Genomic DNA, 16107 nt, shown 5'->3' with positions numbered 1-16107 from the left:
AAAACTGGCACTGGTGAAACATGTTTTTTTAGTTTTGCTTCAAACACAGATGAGGGGGAGTGAATTAATCAAAAAATAAGACATTTTGATGAATAGTTTGGCAGGAGAGGAAAATGACCACTAAAGATTTCTTCAGTGATTTTATATGATGAATAGTACCATTTGCTTTCCTTTCCTCCACTGTTATGGAAGATCCTTTAAGGTACAAAAGTATATGATTTAAATCTAATTTCAAGGATCGTGAGGTGTAGGGTTTGAAGGCAGGAACATGTTCTAGTTTTATAAATTTGCAGTGAAGCTCTGTCTTTGGGATTGCATCAGAAATGCCAAGTACTGTATTCTGTCTGAAATGGTGCTTTTTTGAATGACATTTACTGACTTTGTGTCCCTTCACTAAGCTAGTTATCTGACAGCATTCATTAGCTTGAGTTTGTAGCTCTGAGCTCTGTAATGCAGCATTCACCATGGAGTTCTGGGGGATGTGGCTGGTGAGAACTCAGCAAATTAGTCTGATGCAGTCAACTTGTTGGCGTAGGCTGGGAGCTAATTCTGTATCCCTAACACAGTCACTGCGCTTACAAAGATAGATCAACATTGGATTTCAGTGCAATCTTCTTGCAGTGACTTGGCAGTCGCACCCTTTAGGCTCAAGTCTCCATCTTGTCTGTGCATAACTTCTGTTAGCAGTAATGAGGATTTTGCTTGAGGGAAAAGCATTGGTCTGCTTCAATTTGCCTGTGGTTTTTGTGTTTGTTTCTTTTCAGGAAATTGTGTTTTTCCTCCTCTAGAAACTGTTGTCCTATGACTGCATGTCATTAGATTTTGGAGTGTTACCCTGTGTAGCCATTACAGCCCAAATCTCATATTGTGACGATGGCAGTGGAGGGTCTGAAGCATCCTCCAGGGACATTCTGAATCACCCTGATCAGACCCTGTATAAGAAGAAAATTAAATTCACAGCTGAATAATATAATTGTTATGATGATATAATGTATTAACATAACATACTAATAGATTAGCAACATTCTACCTTGGTAAATCCATGATTACTATTTTAGAAGGTACACTATGTGAACGGTAATGATTTAACTGTAACATCAGCATGCAATAGTCATCTCTAAATCTGAATTAGATCTGTCTTTCAGTTAAAAAAACAAGCTGACAAGTTATGGCATGAGCTAGAACTGTTGAAACCTTGTTTTGCTGTGTAATATTTCCCCCCGTCTCCTTCTGTCTCCTCCTTGTTAATAACTCTCCTCTTTTGCTTATCTCCCATAACTGCTGGACTGGGGCGATGCAGTGTGGGATGTCTTGTCCTGAAGCATACCTTGGTTGTCTAGATGATCCCTACCTGCCCATGGGTTGTGTGCTGGTAGGTTGCGTTGAAGAGACAACCTGAACTATCATGCCTTTTTCTCAGTTTACTAAGATTACTAAATAAGGAAAGTAAAGTACTGGTTTTACTCTTCAAAAAAAAAAAAAAAAAAGAGGGCTTATGTAAGTTGAACTTGAACTTTACTTAAAAACATAATCATGACACAAAGTTGGTCTGCATCCATGAGAAACAAAAGTAGTTGGTCTGACAAATTTTTGGCTTATTTTAAGTTAATTGTAACGTTGCCAGACAAAGTTTATTGTCAGAATACGAAGACAATTCAAGTTTTCTGACCCATATCCTGTATTTTGCCTAAGGAAATGAGACCTACATGACCATGTTGTGTGCTAGTGTTGGTAAGTTTTCATCTCTTTACCCAGTATTAGCTATGTTGCCTATTTCTGGCAAAGGAAGTGGGAGAAAGAGAAATCTTCCTGTTTCAGCAGACTGTTTTGGCCTGAGTGGTTACTTTGTGATAGAAGGTAGCTTTCAGTGTCTTCTGTTTGACTAATTTCTTACAAAGTAGGTTGTAATTTTCAGCTTTTTATTAATCTGTGGCCTTTCCCTCCGAATGTGAATTGTCTTGTTAGTCAATCGTCTGTGTCTTGTGGCAATGAAAGTACATTAATTGAAACAGAATACATCAGAAATGAAAAGGACAGTAAATGGAGCATGGAGGAATAACTAGCTGCTGGAAAATAAATAACCTAGATTTTTTTGAAAGATTCCATTAATCATTTAATGATGAGGCCACTGGTTTCCTAGAAATCTTGGGGAAAGGATTTACATAACATCGAAAACAGTTACACTGTTGTATAAAAATAAGAGATTCTTGAATGTACGTGCGTGTTTGTTGTGAGATACATCTGTACTCTTAGCAAACACATAAAGAGATACAAATCTCACTTCCCCACAGCTTAGGTTGTGTCTTCGCTATTTTATTTTGCTTTCTCAGTCTTCTCATCTTCACATGCTGTCTGAAACCAGTTTCAAGATGTGGAGAAGAGATATGCCTTTTCTAGTAGGGATCACGTAGACACCTACTTCAGTCCTGTGGGCACCTTCTTTAAGGTTAGGACGTGATAGGTTTAACTTGCTTTTTGGAGTTAGCCCCACAGTTTAGATGCAGAATTCCCTTCAAACTTAAAGGGATTCCGTTGCCCTCATTCCTCACGTGCTGGAATGGTTACACACTGTGGTACTTCTTTTTATTTATTGTCACAGCGATTAGACATTTATAATGCAGTAACATTCTAGGCAGGGTATTTTAATGTGTGTAATTACTGTTACAGGCTTTTTTTTTCTTAAGAAAAATGCAATTGAAGTCTAATTGCATTTTTAGATTGTAGAGAAATAATGAGCCACTCAGGCTTGTGATTTTTTTTGTGTGTCATCATAATCCCTTCATATAATCAGAGCCTTTTAATTTGCTTCTGAATTGTCAGTTATTTAGTCCATGCATATGTAAGTATACCTTTGATTTACTTTCTTGTCCTTTAATATCCTTTGGTACCAGAAGCGTACTATAGAATGCAAAGCATCAGCCACTCTCAAGGTCACTACAGAAGTCATCTAAATTATCAAAACCATTTCTATGGAATGTAAAGGGGGAAATGAGCTTTACATTTCTGTGCCTGTATTGAAATTATTAGTTATCAGTTACCTTGAGGCTCCACATTACCATGACCTTCCAGTTGTGCAATATGATTGTCAAATAAAAAATAGCCAAAATTTTATTTGCATGTGCAGTTTAGAATAAAGAAATCGTAATTTTTTTGTCTGTGGCAAGAAGGAGCAGAACTGTGTCCTAGGTAGTGTAACGAATGAAACTTAAATATTGAAGCATGCAACTTCAGTAAAGACGTTGATACAGTAGATTTTCTCACTAATTTAGTTGAGTGTTTTGCTTAGCTACACCCAGTGGAGAGTCTTTCAAGACATGCTTTGAAAGCAGTCTGCAGTTCTGAGAAATGGTGGGTATTTGTGACTAGCTCTGAACACCCTCATATATCTACTGTCTTCATTGAACTTCAGGCGTTCCTTTTTCATTTTGCAGTCTCAAAAGTCTGGTAACATTGTATGGGAATATTCTGTTTATTACTTCCTGATTTGGATCCACAGCCTGTAAAATTCCTGAACTTATGAAGCTGTAGGAAGCATCACCATCTCTAGTATGTTTATAAAGTGATATAGTAATGTTACACTTAAATGCTTTCTTTTTATTTTTTTTCTTTGACTTTGTTCCTAATATTTTATTTAAAATAATCCTACAGAGGGCGGTAGAAGTCTGTGGGAAAAATGGCACTTTGCCTTTGGATTGAATGTTAAGTAAAATGTCAATAGGAAAAAAGCACTACCAGGCTTTGACCATTTCCCCATGAGATCAGAGGAAATGTTTATCATTAAGATTTATGAAGAAGGCAGTGCTAATAGTGTCAGGTTTCCCTTAAATAGGTAGTATTAGAAAAAAGAAGAAAAAAGAAATATCCATACAGATTCATGCACTCAGATTAAGTGAATAACTGCTTTAATAGCAATGTTCTTGCAGACTTACTTGGTTCCAGTCTCATTAGAGGGTTCTGAAACCAGATCACGCTGACTCAGCTATAATCTGAGCTCTGTGTGTCTTGATTTTCAGGTATGGATATACTGTAGGGGCAGGAGAGTGAAAAAAACATGTGCCCCTCTGGTTGATGTTCCTTTTGTTTTATTTCTTTTAAATTTGGGGCAAACCCTTTTGATTTAGAACGCAGTGTATATTTGATCACTGTCTTTTAATATGTAAAGGGTAGTCACTGTATTCACAATGATGCATGGTGACAGGACAAGAGGCAATGGGCACAAGTTCCTTTAGGGGAGTTTCTGTCTGGCAATAAGAATAAAATTCTTTGCTACAAGAACAATTAAACATTGGAGAATTTTGTCCACAGTGGTGGAATCTCCCTTGCTGGAGGTGCTCAGGACTTGCCTTGACAGAGCCCTGGATGACCTCATCTATGGCCCTGCTTCCAAGCGAAGTCTGGAAGGAATGATCTCCAGAGGTTTCTTCCTGGATTATCCTATGATTTCTACAATTTAAATGTATGGTTAGTTTCTTAGAACGTTAAAAGTACACTGGACACTGACTAAACAGTTATCAGTGATTTATTCCAGGGACTCTGGAGGGAAAATAAAGGCAGAGCAAAAGTGAAGTTTGCTTCAGGACTCATAGTTCTGCCTGTTAAGAATTAAATATGTTCCAAGTTTTCCTTTCTTCTGTGCTGATGCTCAGTTGGGGTCTGTTGTCATGCAAAGCTGTGTGTATTGCAGTGTGATGCAGTGATAATCAAACCAGTCTACATTATACCCATTACAGACATATTTACTCTGCTGACACAGCTAAATTACTTCCAGTACAGAGGGTGGCAGAGAGACAGAGGGAAGTACAGGGACCTGCAGATCCCAAAGAGACAGGGTCTCATGGCAATGACAGTTTTGCATGGATCAGCCCTGTATGAAGCCACCACTAAGGGACTAATATTACTTGAGTCTAGCTCTGAGCTCTGGCAGGTATAAAATTACCACATTTTTGAAAGCTTTAAATATTATTTCCTTTAAATTTTTTAATAAGTATAAACAAGTTAGGAAGAGACACTACGGTATTTCAAAGGGCAGTTATGGAATTCCTTTCCTATAATTTTTTAACTTTGTGTTATCAGAATAGGACTGAGCTACCAAGTTAATAAAAAGTTAGCAAGAAAATATAACCTCAACTCTGCTGAGCAAATCTGTTTTATTGGTGTATGGTTATATATGCCAAATTTGTGCATTTTATATGTAGGCAGTTATATTTACTGTCACAGTTCAAGAGGGCATGGCATACCTTGTCATGGCTTTAGTAGGAACAACTCTTAAAAGTTAAATCTATATAGCTGCAATGAGATTTTCACAACTAGACATTATATGAATCCATGTGGTACTTACTCCTGGAGGTGCACTGCTCAGCAGGTCATTGGGGAATTCTCTGGTGTGATTTTATGTTCCTGTTGTCTGAACTAGCAGACATCTATTTAAAATTAAAAAAAAAAAAAAAAAAAAAAAAAAAAAAAAAAAAAAAAAAGTAGCTGTCCGGAGTTCGTTTACAAGGTAATCTCTTATTTTACTGATGTTGATGCAAAACGTAGTTTTTCGTGTCAACTGCACTGTGAAATCCATATTTATTCATTTATTTTAAATGTCCTCTTGTGTAAAGAGTAGAAAATCCTAAATCTGAAACCAAACCAATTGAACTGTCTTCTCCTCATGACTCAAATTTTTCATATTAAAACCTGCACTGATACAAAAAGCTCATGGGAATACACTCTTATGGCTTGGTGCTGTGTGATACTGAGCTTGTCTTGAGTTCAGCGTCATTAAAGGTCATTTAAAAGGAGCAGATTTGGGTTATATCAAATGCTCAGATTCAATTTTAAAATACTACTTTAGAAATAGAAAAAAAACCCCTCTCATCCCTGTGAGGTGCAAGGTGAGATGTGCATAGCGAGATCAAAACTCAGAGGTTTTGTGGGCTGTATCTCGAAGACTAAAGTTTCCAGCAGTATTCCAATGGGCTTTGAAAAAGATGGATGCTGATAAAACATAGAGAAGAGCTCTGCATAATTACAGCTTTGGAAAAACTCCTTTGCAGTTAAGTATTTATAAGGTTAGTTTATGTTCTCTGTCGAAAAGAAAGATTACTACCTTGTTGTCTACAAGATACCTGTAGACAGTGACATTTATAGTAATAAGGGTTCTTTATTACCTCAATAGATAGTATATGAGTACCTATTTGTTTGGAATTTAAAATTAGTCCAATTCAGACCACAAACTGGATAAAAATTTTAAGAATGAGGATGATTAGTCATTGAAAGGGATTAAATCGGACATGAGTCAAAATTTAATATTTGCCTAGAGCTGATGTTCAGACAGTTACAGTTTTGACTCAGAAATTAATGAGGCTCAGAAATGAGTGACATTCTTTGAACCATATTATCCTTAAGACCAACCCAGATGATCCTTGTTGTTTTCTTGAATGAAAAATCTTTCATTTCATAACATGAAAATGAAGGACAAGCCCTCTTCTGTAGCTGCACGTAAAGTCAGATAAAATACCTGATGTTCTGAATGACTGTGTTTGGCTCCTGTACCACGTACAGGATGATCAAGTGATGTTGCGTAAGCTTCCTCACTGGAACTCTTATGTTCTGTTTAACCTCATGCAGTTTTTCCACTCCAAATAAATTAATAATAATAAACAGAGACAAAACCCAGGCTTTTGTCTTTGTGCCAAATAATAGTATAAGGATTTTTCTTAGAGTGGTGAATAAAGAGCTTTGAGACTTGTAAAGCATGATAGAAATTCCTGATAGAGAGTTAACGTTGGGGTTTTTTTACCCATCTATAGTAGCATTCAGCGTAGAAGCCCGAATATGAAAGTGAAGGCTTTTTCTGGCTGCAGGTATAGGGATAGTTATCATGACAGCTCTGGCAGGGGAGCTGAGACATCGGACTCAATTCCTGTGGCATTGAGCCAGCTTGGCTTAGGGCTGGCAACAGGTTACTGGGATGGCTGAACAGTCAGTCTCTTCCAAGTGGAAGCTATATATATGGCCAGCCTGTTCCAGGGCTCAGTGCCACCTCGCCCTCCCCCTTTTCCTGGCCACAGAAAAAGCCATTCCTTTCGATATTTAATGGTTGAGATGATCGGGATAACAAGTGGTATGTTTAAAGCAAACAAACCCACTGGCTGTTTCCATTTGGTGATGATCAAGTTGTCAGCTACTGTGTGAACATTTCAGTGCTGGGCATATTAATGACCAAACTGGGCTGATGTGAATTCATTTCAAATGACTATTGTTCTCTGGAAGAAAAAAATTTAAACAAATTTTATTGTCCCCAATTCATACCAGCTTGATTTGTATCTACAATTTTCATTCAACTGTAGGAGACAATAATAACACTCCAGTGGTAGTAAATCAATCTCTTTGGGTCTAAAATAGCAGTTGTCCTCTGTGATTTTGTCCTTTTTAGTAATCAGGCTAGAGGACTTATTAGACAGGATTGTTTAGCTCAGTAGGAAGAGTTAAAATAAAAGCGGGACCTCTAGATTTGGTCTTGCCAGGCAGCTTACTGCACAGCCTGAACTGTTCAACTTCTTGTTTTTTAAGCATTGAGGAAAATTTTTCTGTTGGTGTCATGCTGAATAACTCCAATTTCCGAGGTTCATCAGGGTCTGCGGTTGATTCCATTCGCGTTCAGAAACTATCTGGAAGTAACAAAGGGGTGCTTTGCAGAGAGCTGGGTGGGGACTGTCTGTAAAGCAATCTGAAACCACTTGTGATGTACTTCTTATGGAAGCTACCAACAATAAACTGACATTAATAACAGTTGCTCTAAAATATATAATATATACTCTATATACTATATAATATATAATGTATTATATATACTGTATGATATATAATATATGATATGTATTTTATATATATGATATATGATATATATATATTAGAGCAACTATAATTATTTATACATCCTATATATATAACAGTTGTCATAATAAGTCTTAGCATTTTGAGTGACATTTTTTACTAGTCAAAGACGAAATAGTCCTGATGTATTTCAGGTTCATGGTATCTTATAGAAGAGAGAGTCAATGCAAACCCACAAACTTAGTTTGCAGCCGGGAGTACTCCCTGTTTTTCTGGTGCTCCCTGTTGAGTTGGTCACTGCAGTATCAGTGACACACAGACATGTTGCTAAATAAGACAGAAATGTGAAATTAAGCCTGGTATCTCAACCCAACTGTCCTTTACAGGCAGTGTAGGCTGCTGTGGGTTTGGACTGAGGATCCTGTTATACTTCAGTTGAACTGAAAAGGCGTTGACCCTTTTTGTACAAACTGCCAGATCATCACTGAAATTGGGTTTAACTGTGCCAGTGGACTAACGCTGAGCCCAGCTCTGCGAGGCTGCTGAGAGCGGGAGGGGGAGCGATGGGGTGAGGAAGCCTTTTGAAACCAGGACCGGCAGAATGATTTAACAGTTCACTAGAGACCAGGATAAATAAGCAGAGTTCCTGAAATGGAAAGATTCCTCTCCTTATTGATGAACAGTGTATGGATGTCAGAAAGCTGGGAAGTGATTTTATAGAATGAAACAGTTGGCTCATGCAGCAGATAGCAGTAAGTTAAAGATTACTGTTATTTTTTGGTGGTTTTAACTTTCTTCATGACTGAAAATTGTGTCTGTGTATATTTAGAAAAAAATTCCTTCATTTGACTTTTTGGAGCAGTTACTTTCACTTGTGTTCTGTATCCATCTCAGCTTTAATTTTCTCTTTAGCTTTCTTTTTCTTTAGAAAATTGAATGAATCTAACTAATAAATCTAATTCCAAAGTCTACTTTGGAAGTGTTGGCTTGATAAGACTATGGAAAAGCCACTAAGATTGAAAGGACTGCAAAAGTGGGAAAGGTTTTATTCTTTTAAAGAGGCATAAGTCTATAAATTTGAAACCAATTAACCCATGCTTTCAGATTTTCACTGGGAAATAAATGTAATTGACTCAACAAAATGAGAGTATGATGATTTCATACATTTCAGTCATTCCACCCTTTAAAAATGTACAAGTGTTTCATCTAGGTCAGGTATGATGCAAACAGCATGTTCTGCTTTGTGTTTAGGATGCTGCCTCTGAGCTCACCTCTGCTGGCAGTTGAGAGGTGCTCTCTGTTTTCACTGACTGACCATTTTCCCTTTTAAGTCAGACTGATGATAAATTAAGTTTGCATAATTAGTCCAGACAAATCCATAACCCGAGTAGTTGGTATTTTCTATCATTCTGCTGTATGAACTACCAAAAAGGAGGTGCTGGAATAACCCTGTCCAGTTTTCTAAATATAACTTACTTTGAAGCTATTTACCTAATGTTCAATAAGATTTATTTTGCCTTGAATGTAATACAGTGACCATGAATTTGATGTGGAAAAAAAAAAAACAACCAACAAAAAAACCCCCCAAAAAACTGAGACAGAAATGAAGTAGTGTGGGACAATCTGAAAGATATCCTAAGAACTTGGTGGTTTGGTTTGTATTTTCTTCCTGGGAGAATCTCTAGGTTTTTGTTCGTCCCTTAGCCTACAACTACTTCTGATAGATAGCCTTATGCAAATTCGAGTCATAACTTTGCAGTGTAGATATGCCTTCTGGTTTTAACTCCATTTAAAGAACTGTGTTTGAAATGATGACATTTTCAGAGTACATGATATATTTCTAGAATTGCATCTGTAGATAACCAAGGGAATCTGTGCTCCAACTCTGAAGCAAAATCAAATGTCCCTGTACCTGAGAGTTACTTGCTAGTCTGTTCTAAAATGTCTCATGACAAGGACTTGGTGATCTTGTTAAGTGTATCCCTTCCAGTGTCCATTTGATCTTAAAGCTAGCTTTTTTAAAAATATATGAAACCAGGATTCTGCTTGGCTAAAAATTAAGCACATTATTACTCTTCCTCGTTCTCTGTGTTGCTTAGAACAGTCTTCATGTATTTGAAGGCTTACATTGTCTCCCCTCAGTCTTCTCTTTTCTAGACTAAACAGTCTCTACTATTTCAACCTTCTCATAGATTGTGATAAATCTTTTATGCCTTGATGATCTCTTCTGACCTCTTTTTTAGAGGGGCGCAGGGGCTGGACACAGGGCTCCACCTGATGCCTTATTCTAGTGCTGAGTAGGACAGAATAATTACATACTGTGTCTTATATATGATACTCATAATGCATTCCTGAATGATGTTAGTTTTTTCTTAATGTCGCATTTAAGAGATGTGCAGTTGTGGTCTACTGTAACTCCTATTTCTTTTCTGCAATATAGTTTCATAGCTGATTGTTTGACCTTTTTCTATTTAGGCATTCAATTTCTCCTTTCTAAGCACAGAACTTTTCAGTAATCTTATTGACTCAGTTTATGTCTCCAGTTTACTAAATGTATTAATGCCTCTGTATTCCCCAGACATGGGGTTACTGGCTTATGTGATAAGGTGACCCTCATGAGAACATCAAACAAAATACTAATTTTGGGGCAATTGAGATAGGTATATATATGCTGGCGTGTTGATAGTATCTTTTCACTTTTCAAATCAAGTACATTTTTTGAAAGATTGTCTCATCTTAGTGACATATTTATGTTGGGTGTGTGCCCATTAAACAGTTTAAAGACTGTCAGAATATAACAAGCAATATGGCACGTTTATAGTACCAGATACAAGTATGCAGTAAATCATATTTGTGCTTAATTTTACAACTGTTCAACTGGCTGAATTTGGCATTTTAAAATATGTTCTCTTTTGCCTAAACAAAGGCTGGCTGAAGGCTTAATTGCAGCTGAAGTGGAGCTTTACAAGACCACAGAGCTTTGCCATAGTTGGTATAAACTTTAGGAATATCTAAAACAAGCCAAAAATTTATTTAAATAAAGGGTTTTTTAAAAAAAACACCAAAACTAAAAATTAGCCAATGACATGTTCTTAACCGTACAGTTCATGAGGATAAAAAACGTGAGCTGTGAAGTAAAATGTAACCTTGAGAAGCAACTTCTTGCCCAGTTTACATCTGTGTAGCTGCACTGGAGACAGTGGAACCATGTTAATTTATACCAGCTGAAGAGCTGGCCCAGCATTTCATGGCCTTTACACTTCGTAGATGTTTCCTTTTAAAATAAATATTTACAATTTCTTGTAAATTTATTGCGGAGTGAATCGTGCCAGAACAGCCATGGAAACAAAAGTTCCCTATTAAATCATAGGAAAGCAAACAGCAGTGGTGCTATGTCCCAGACTTGTGTAAGTGCCAGCATGTTTCTACCACACCTGTAGAAGCCTCCTCTCCCTGGGTAAGAGCATCGTCCAGCCTCTCTGGTGCCATCCATTTGTGGCTGCTCTGCTGAGCCTTCTGCCTCTTCCTCATCCACAACCAAATATACCTACAGAATCCATGTCTGGTGCCAGAGAACTGCCACCATCTCTGAAGTGGTTGATGTGCATAAAGCCATGGCCCAGCCCTTCCTTACTGTCATGAATAGTCAGTCATTACTTGCACATTGGCCTGGTTTGAAAGATCTGCTGCTACAGATTGTAGAGTAGTTTCATTGACCAGAGAGAGAAAATGAAGAAGACCCCAGTATAAATAGTATCATGTTAGCTGGTTTTGATATAAAAATATTATAGATTTCAATGTATTTATGTATGTTCATGTATAGGTGTAAATATAGATGATGGTAAAGTGTTGGTATTTCTGTATGGCTTGCTTGGACTCCTCTGTTTGAGCACAGAACATCCATCTTTGAGAGTGCTTTGGTATTCGCCACTTTATGGTGTACAGTTGGGCACATGTATGACTTCTCAGTGAGAAGAGTAAGACATTTCTGAGTTAAAATGTGGATTGACTGATCAGTGGGAGTTACCCAGTTATTTTTCCTATTGCCTGTCCCTTCTGTTAAGAAACTGCCTTGGTTTCTACCTTCATGGTCGTTCCAAGCCCTGATTTTGAGCCACTATTAATGGTCAAAATAGACAATGGACAGTATTCCCAGGCCACTAATGCATGTATGGCCTATTTCATATAACCCACCTGTAGGAGAGATGTGTCAGATCAGGGCTGCTAAGTGTACATAGTGTCCCCTCTGGCTATATATAAAATCAAATGAAAGACTCCGTAACAGCTCCCTGCCTGGAATTCATTAATGCTTTTGAATAACTCTGTTATGAGGAATCTTGGGGGATTTGATTGTACAAATAATGAGAAGAAAATGGAGAGTATTGAACAAGAATGGTAATTGTCTAATATTAAATGGAGAGTGCGACTTGTTTTGAATGGCACAGTAAACTTGGTTTCATTATTTTTATGTCCATCTAACCGGTATGTAGTCGATAGAGGTCCCTCCAACCTCCTTCTCAGGCAGTCATGTGGACAGCATTTTGAATTTTACAGTAACTAAACAAAAACAACAAGGAATTCAAGTGTCTTAGTCAGTTATGTCAAGACAATGAGAAAAGGATCGCCTGTGCTCCAGTTTTATTTCCCTTCACCTCAGCAAAAATGCTGAGTCTTGGCGAAGTAAACAGCAAAACTGTTGTTTCGTATACTGGAGCTCTGTGTGAATGAAGGCAACTTTACAGAAACGTGGAGGCTGAGTTAGTGACATATCCACGGGCTTCAGTACGGGTTTTCAGAGGTACAACATATTTCTGTGAGTACATGAAACTGCTGTCGAAGCTACGGAGTTTACAACACTGGGATTGAAGAAGTAGATACGATGGAAGGAAAGAAAAATATCAAGGAATAAAGGTAATTTTTGTCTCATGTTACAATAAATTAAATCACCCCTAAAGCGAAAGACAGTGGAAAAAATTTGAAGGAACCAATTTTGCTCAGCTTGGGCAAGTTTTTGTTCTCAACAAAGCAAAATGTTTTCTATCTGGGCTTTTGTCAGGTTATGCAGAATTTCTCTATCTGGCAATCTCTGCTTTAAGAAAATGTTGTTTTTTGCTTTTTGTTGTGGTCTGGAATAAAAGAGACAACACAAAGAAAGCTTTGGCTATCTTGTGGGTGGAGGCCATACCTCTTGCCCACCCCAAGCCAGTAACTAGACAGTCCCTTCCACCCAGCTCTACTTCTCTCAGGTCAACAACGTTTCAGCTGAAATAGAAACTTCTGTGGGCCAGAGGAGTTGTGCTTATTTTGAGGAAGGGCTGTGTGCCAGGTTGCTCTTGTTGGGAATGTTCTGCTCTACCTGCTCGTGGTTTGGATTACGGAAAGATTCTGATTTTTATAGCCATCTCCTGACAGAAATGCAGTCATTCCCATATTTCAGAGGTTTGCTGAGCATGATAAATCATTACTGAAGAAGATAATAGGCTAAAAAGCTTTTCTCTGTAGGACCCTTACTTGTAGTGCTTTGAAGGAGAATCTTCTGGTGGATGGATGTGAAGGGTCAAGATTCACCAGTTATTCCTCTAGATGGGAAATGATGAAACTGCCAGAGTGGTTTCTGCAGTTCTGACACTGTAATGTTATAGAGCAGATGTGCTTTTACTTCCTAAATTAGAATTTGCTTGTGGATGCTTCTAACTTGGTTATCTAATCTATGGGCTGGACTAAAAGATATTTCTCTTCATGAGAACTTCTTATTTTTCCCATAGCTGTGAAATAAAAAATGACAGCTTGTTCATTCGAAAATGAATAAAAATGCTGTTAAGTTCTTGACCCTCCTAAGGAGAAGTAACTATGAGAACATCCTTTGTCTTTGTGTTGCCTTTCATGCTTATAATGACTGGTTTTGAAAGTTTTCAGTTATAACAAATCAAAGTCCACTTGCTTAGAGCAAAGATGACAAATGATGGGAAATTGCATATATTTTCTCCTGACCTTATTATAACGTAAGCTCTCAAAGACTTCAGTGGAAGAATTAAATCATAAGCCTTCAGACTCTTTTTTTCATCACAAATGGATAGGTTTGCAGATGCAGTTAAGACTTTGCAGGAGCAGCTGAAATCAGATTTACCCATGCTACAGTGCGTATTGGCATTGGAACTAGACCACCAACATCTTTTTTAACAGGAACGCTAGGAACAAAATAGATTTCAAGCCAAGATTTGACTTTGAAAAGAGGAAAGCGATCATTATTTATTGTAGACTGTAGCTTGGGTTTGAAAACATTTCTTTTATAGTCAGTTTTAGTTAATGCAGGTTGCTGAAGAAAGAAAATATCTCCCTCACAAAGGAACACATGGGAAATAATAAGCTTATTAATCGAATGCATGAAACCTGCTCTCCTTTTCATGAAAGAAGGGCCTATGCTACACTGAATAAAACTTTGCCCTTTGCATGCTGATGCGTTATCCACGTATTGATGTTACTGCTTCATTAGGAAACCTAGCATTTGAATCTCCATTCTGGCAGCAGAACCCCTTTCGCTTACCAAGATTGGTCTGAGGAGTAAAAGAGCCAGCAGACTTGTTTGTAAGAAAGAAACAGAGAATCTCAAAAAGCCTGAAGTTTTCTTATGCTGAAGCCATTTTTCGTGAATGTGTTTTATGATGAACCTTTTATTTCTTGCATTAACATTGCATGGTGCAGTGTAACAAAAACTTGAGGTCTTTGAATTTCCAGTTTCGCTGAATTTGACCCTGAGTATGAATCAAAATCCGTTGTACTTGTGTAATAAAATCCCTTCTTTCCTTTCCCATAGTGTAGCTGCTTAACATGTAAGAGTTGGTAAATATTTTTCATGCATTTTGGATGTGTAGCATCCAAAGTTCACAGAATTAATTTCTGGAAAATGTGAGGTAGAAACTCTGAAAAATACATTAACATCCCAATATATTCATTTTTTAAAATGTTACCATCACAGTATTGTCCTACTTCTGATTTCTCTGACATGTCTGCAGATGAGGAGCAACTGTGTAAATGGAGTTACATTGTACTCATCCTACACCGCTGGCAACAGAAGCACAGTTAAGTTCCAAACAGGAGGGTGTATGTGGGGGAGTTGGGGACAAAGCGAGTGCTGTGTTTAAAAACAAACAAACTGGAAAAAAAATATATTTTGGTCAGTGACCGAACAGACTTTAAATAAAAATTTTAAAAATCCTGAAGCATTCAAGGGAAGGAGAAAAGAAAAAGTTCTGGATTTTGTTGGGAAATAAATTCTGAACAACGCTTTTGGATTTGGAAAACAAGCTATTTAACTTGATCCAGGCAAAGCCTTTTCCCCCGAAGTCCATGGGCTAGGGCACTCACCTGGGCTGTTAGGATGAATTTGCCATCCCAAGTGAACCAACACCTTCCATTCACTTCCAGGAAAACATTGTAGAGTTGGTAAGAACCCTGGTGTGCTGTGGGTTGGCTCCGGTGTCTGCTCCCCCAGCGGATCTGCAGTGTGTTAACAGCCCGCTCAGTGTTGGAGCTGGAGTCAGACCTTACAGTGAGGTTGTGGACCACAGCCTGGTACTCGGGTAGCGCCTGTCTCCGGTGGGTGCCGCAGCGGGTCACGGCTCACGCACAGGCTGCGTAGCCTCTGAGTTCTGGTGGGTGCAGGATGGCTTTGTTCACCCCGATACCCGCATTGCCTGTATATTTTTTTTTTCAAACTGTTATTAAGATCCTGTTTGAGAAGAATGCAGATTTCTTTCCCAAGTCTGTTCAGTTGGCTGCATGCTCAGGCTGAACGCTGTTTCACCCTGTGCTGGGTTTGTGTTGCTGCATGTGTTGTACTAACCAAGGGTGCAGCCAGCTTTTCTACTTTGTACTTACATCCCTTACCAGTAATTTTCAATTTGTCACCCTTATAATTGTCCCAGTCCCGTTACTCCCTGCAATCAGTTTTTTCTGAGAAGGTAAAGTATTCCTTGCCCATATTGATTACTACGTTCATCCCTGGACCCAGCTGTAAATCTGTCCTGGACATGTTCATGAATCACAGGCAGCGCTGATGATTTATGGGTACAGGTACACTTTGTGTCGAGATATGTTTAGCATGATAAGGCCAGAAGGCATTTGGATTAGGAACTTGGTGTTGAAAGTACTGCAGTTTCTGTAGAAATATCCAATATTGAGAAGGGAATTTTTTTTTAAAAAAAAAAAAGAAACTATATAAATGAATTGTAAATGACGCACAATTGGGATTTTAGTGAAGCTTTCAGTACATTTCTGGGTGTC

The 16107-nt window shown here is 38.0% G+C and overlaps 1 protein-coding gene and 1 long non-coding RNA gene across 13 annotated transcripts in view; one reads left to right on the top strand and one right to left on the bottom strand.

Moving 5' to 3' along the window:
• NAV2 (neuron navigator 2) overlaps positions 1 to 16107 on the top strand; it is a 417220-nt gene that overhangs the window by 286146 nt on the left and 114967 nt on the right. Inside the window, exon 1 of one of the 12 annotated variants that reach the window (XM_026850749.1) lies at positions 8483 to 8576. The exons of 10 other annotated variants lie outside the window; for them this stretch is intronic. In XM_026850749.1, the coding sequence (XP_026706550.1) occupies positions 8546 to 8576 (31 nt within the window). In that variant the 5' untranslated portion in view covers positions 8483 to 8545. Of the gene's footprint in view, positions 1 to 8482; positions 8577 to 12571; positions 12736 to 16107 lie in introns of those variants that run through there. One more of the 12 variants, XM_026850751.1, reaches the window with a different exon arrangement.
• Positions 33 to 15451, bottom strand: LOC113481269. The gene is made up of 2 exons (XR_003398640.1): positions 15190 to 15451; positions 33 to 932 (listed from the first exon to the last, which is right to left on the bottom strand). It is a non-coding gene; the product is annotated as an uncharacterized LOC113481269 (long non-coding RNA).

The sequence above is a fragment of the Athene cunicularia genome, assembly GCF_003259725.1.
Source record: "Athene cunicularia isolate RWA chromosome 5 unlocalized genomic scaffold, athCun1 chr5_part3, whole genome shotgun sequence".
Classification (NCBI taxonomy): Eukaryota; Metazoa; Chordata; class Aves; order Strigiformes; family Strigidae; genus Athene; species Athene cunicularia.
This window is presented reverse-complemented; position numbering and strand designations above follow the sequence as displayed.